The 3,743-nt window shown below is 40.1% G+C and overlaps 1 protein-coding gene across 1 annotated transcript; it reads right to left on the bottom strand.

Annotated features, from left to right (window-relative positions):
• Nucleotides 1–2,293: 2,293 nt before the first annotated feature.
• npbwr2b (neuropeptides B/W receptor 2b) lies at nucleotides 2,294–3,362 on the bottom strand. The gene has a single exon (XM_034537705.1). The coding sequence runs from the start codon at nucleotides 3,308–3,310 to the stop codon at nucleotides 2,294–2,296; it is 1,017 nt and encodes a 338-aa protein (XP_034393596.1). The 5' UTR covers nucleotides 3,311–3,362.
• Between the last annotated feature and the right edge of the window lie 381 nt (nucleotides 3,363–3,743).

Below are 3,743 nucleotides of genomic sequence, written 5' to 3'. Positions count from 1 at the left end.
GGCAATGTCATACTTCTTAATTACAGGCTGCATAAAAGACAATGATTCTGAATCTTCAATTCAAATGTTATATTGTTTTTACTTTGCGTCACACCATTTTTTATCATAAATAATGTTTGACCATACACATATGACTGTACAAAAAAGGCTGAGCTATTCACAGCACAATATAAAACAGTTTCTGTTGTTGCAATCAGAGCCATACAAACGAAGCCTTTTGAGAAGTTGTTTTTTGTCACGCACTTGTTACGCTGCTGGGAGTGCTGTTTGCCCATTTTATAGCCACCGGAGGTTGAACATAGTAACATTTATGCTATTTATTAAAAAAAAAAAGTGTTTACACACATTCACATATATCTGAGTATTTGTCTTAGATAGAATGGCACAGTCTTAAAACATCATCACATACAATCAGTGAAGTGTTGGAACAAGCAGAAACAAAATGTTAATAACATGTATTGTCAAATTAAAGACTTTACATGGCCATCAGGTAACCAGAGGAGTGTGTTTGTTACTGCTGATTAGAGTGAGCATCATTCATACAAAGTGTTTTGAACATTTAGGGCCTTCCACTGTAGAGATCAACAGGGGAAAAGGTGATTTATTCATTTATTATTACTTCTTAGTAGGCTAGGTCAAAGCATACATACATCTTGGGCAAGGGCTCTAAATCTTGACCAGACACAAATCTTACCTCTCGGATGATTTTTGTAACCCTCCTGTACATTTGAGCACTACATTCTTTTTGTTGCATCTTTTTAACACATGCAGAAGGCTCAAAACACATTACGCATGATGACAGTTACAAATCTCCTGCAAGCCACCAAATGTAGGTGTCCTATACATCTTATCAAATCATAATATTTAAATTGTTAGACAAGACATTAAACAAGTTTTTTTTTCTTCATTTTACCTTCATGTATCTCCTTTGATTGATATTTAACACAGTGAAGCCTGAACAAAGCCCTATCTGTTTTCAACGCCTTCATGATTTCAAGAGTGCAAAACAAACTCTGAATTGTAATTCAGGAAGGCGAGATGGAGATAGGGGCAAAGTGTGCGCGCTATGATTGTGAATCTCATTGGATTGCATATATTCTCCAAAGAAATAAATAAAACTGAGAATTACCATTAGCATGAGGTTTAAGTCAGATAGCAATATATGCTATTCCCAAATGTCCATGAAGTGAAAGGATACATTGTACATGAAATGTATGCGTCACAAACAGTGTGAGACTGCGTCACGATGCCCACTCTAAATGGCCCTGGCTGCATTTTCAGGGAACATCAACATGCTGACAACAGGGGTCGACAAAAGATCACCGAAAATTACAACGTAAAGCACAGAAGTAATTTGACATAGCCCTCCTGTCCCATGCCTGTCTGATTTCAGGTCTACAGTACTGTTGTCATGGTTGGTAAGGTTCCTTTTGTATTTCTTAAGTGGTACTTATACCGTACATTGTGGGAAAAAAACAACATACTGGAAGTTTTTCATCCAAACAATGCCCATCATTCAAAGAGTCCATCCAATCCAACCAATCAAAAGAACCAAATAATTTGGTTCTTTTGATTGGTTGGAGCTTGTAGAGATGATTTAGCTTGTATACAGAATCATTTAAAAGTAGATTAAGGGTTTGTACACATGATCACAAAACATTTATCAAGTCATCCCACTTGTTTTGATGTTTAAAAGCGACTATTCCACTCATGATACACACATGTAATCCTCATGCATGTGTCCTGTCACAGTCCAACCCTGACCCTCTCAATTTAATTGACAGCATGCAAATCAATGACGCTGATAGTTACTGTATAACAAGTTGTGTTTTTTTCCAGGAGGAGGGTCAGACATTATTGTCCTGTATGTCAACCATAATCATTCCCTATTGCAAGCAATATTGCCCATTTCTGTCAACATACAATATTATTTTTGTAGAGGCTGCACAGGCAATAATATGTAACAATATAAAACAGTCCAGGTGTGACAAAGAAAAGCAGAGGCTTCAGAAATCCGCTCTTAGGGTGAGATTAATTTAATAGCCTTCTGTTTTGACAAAGATGGACTCAAATATTATGGTTTTCCTCTCTCATCCCTTTGGTTTACTATAGTATAAATACTTTATATATAGATGGTATTTGTGCCTTTCACAGGTATTATTCTATGTTTTTTAAATATATATCACAGATAAATGAAAATAGCTACCTATTGCTAGCATGTGCAAACGATGTGTAAAGTTGCCTAGTGCAGCCTCTCTGTAGACCTCTGCGACCGGTTTCCTGTGACGAATGTTCAGGCCGGTCTACATTCCAACATTTTCTTGAAGGCTTTCCTGAAGCTGTCATCCAGGAAGGCATAGAGGAATGGGTTGAGGCAGGAGTTGGCGTAGCTCAGGCTGGTTATGAAATAGGAGATCCCGATTAGAAGCGGTGTGGTCCTCAGGTCCGTCGTCAGAGCCACAATGGTGCTGAGGTGGAACGGCGTCCAGCAGAACAAGCAGACGGCCAAGACGATAAACACCATGATGGTGACTTTTTTCTTGGCCTTGTCCAGAGCCTTGGCATTGCTGTTGAGCCGCATGTTCCTCAGCTTGTAGAGCATCATGGTGTATAAGATACAGATGGTTGAGACAGGAATGGCAAAGCCCAGGATGAGCGTGTAGATCCGGCTCGCTTTGAACCACGAACTCTCGGGGCTCGGGAAGCTGAGCACACAGCTCTTCCTCCCATCACTCGGGTTCACGAAGACGCCAGCAAAAACAGTGAAAGGCATGACGATGAGGATAACAAGTATCCAGACACATAATGAGATGATTTTGGCTGCTCGGTAGGTGCGGTAAGGCATGCGCTTGGACCTCACCGTGGCCAAAACGACCAGGAAGCGGTCAATGCTCATAACTGTAAGGAAATAGATACTGGAGAAGATGTTGTAGTGGTCTATGCTCAGGATGACTTTGCACAAAATCTCACCAAAAGGCCAGTAGTGCAGCAGGTGTTCGGCTATGTTGATCGGTAGCACTAAAGTGAACAGATCATCAGCGATGGCCAAGTTCAGGATGAACATATTGGTGACTGTTTTCATCTTGGGGGCTTTGAGGATCACATAGATGACAGCTGTATTTCCTGTCAGTCCGACTGCGCAGATTACAGAATAGATGACCGGTAAAATCACGTAAAGGTCAGCGTAGAAGTAAAACTCAGAGGGAGGAGTGCAGTTCAGGTCAGTGCCGTTCTCTGATGTAAGGGAGTAGAAGTCTACAGAATCGTTGCAGACTGGCAGTGCACCGCCAGAGATGGACACATTCTCCATGTTTGAGAAGGAACTACGAGTCTCTGAGCACTGTGAGACAAATATACACCAATTTAAAATAAATTATACATTATTTGTTAGAGAATCTTTAGTGTATTTGTCTTCCTTGTTGGACATATTCTCTCAAATGATGCATCAGTCATTTGTCATTGAGCCTAAACAGATAGTTATGCACAGTTCAACAAACAAAAGTGGGATTAGCCTCCATTACATAGACAAGCTCAGACTCAGACCACTGGCAGACAACAGAAAAGAGAAAAAAAGTTCCCAATCAGAGGTCCAGGGACCACCAGCAAGTCACTGAGGAGGTAAGAAACTCATTCATTTAGGATCAGTAGTTTCACTGTTAGTTTCTTGTATGTTACACAAAGAGAACATGTAATACTTATGCACACTAACGTACACACTTACTAAACAGATATGCTTCAATATT

Source organism: Cyclopterus lumpus, chromosome 7, assembly GCF_009769545.1.
Source record: "Cyclopterus lumpus isolate fCycLum1 chromosome 7, fCycLum1.pri, whole genome shotgun sequence".
NCBI classification, from domain to species: Eukaryota; Metazoa; Chordata; class Actinopteri; order Perciformes; family Cyclopteridae; genus Cyclopterus; species Cyclopterus lumpus.
This window is presented reverse-complemented; position numbering and strand designations above follow the sequence as displayed.

Bases quoted from the DNA above. Each gene is read 5' to 3' on its own strand.
- npbwr2b (XM_034537705.1), bottom strand. From the start codon at position 3,310: ATGGAGAATGTGTCCATCTCTGGCGGTGCACTGCCAGTCTGCAACGAT.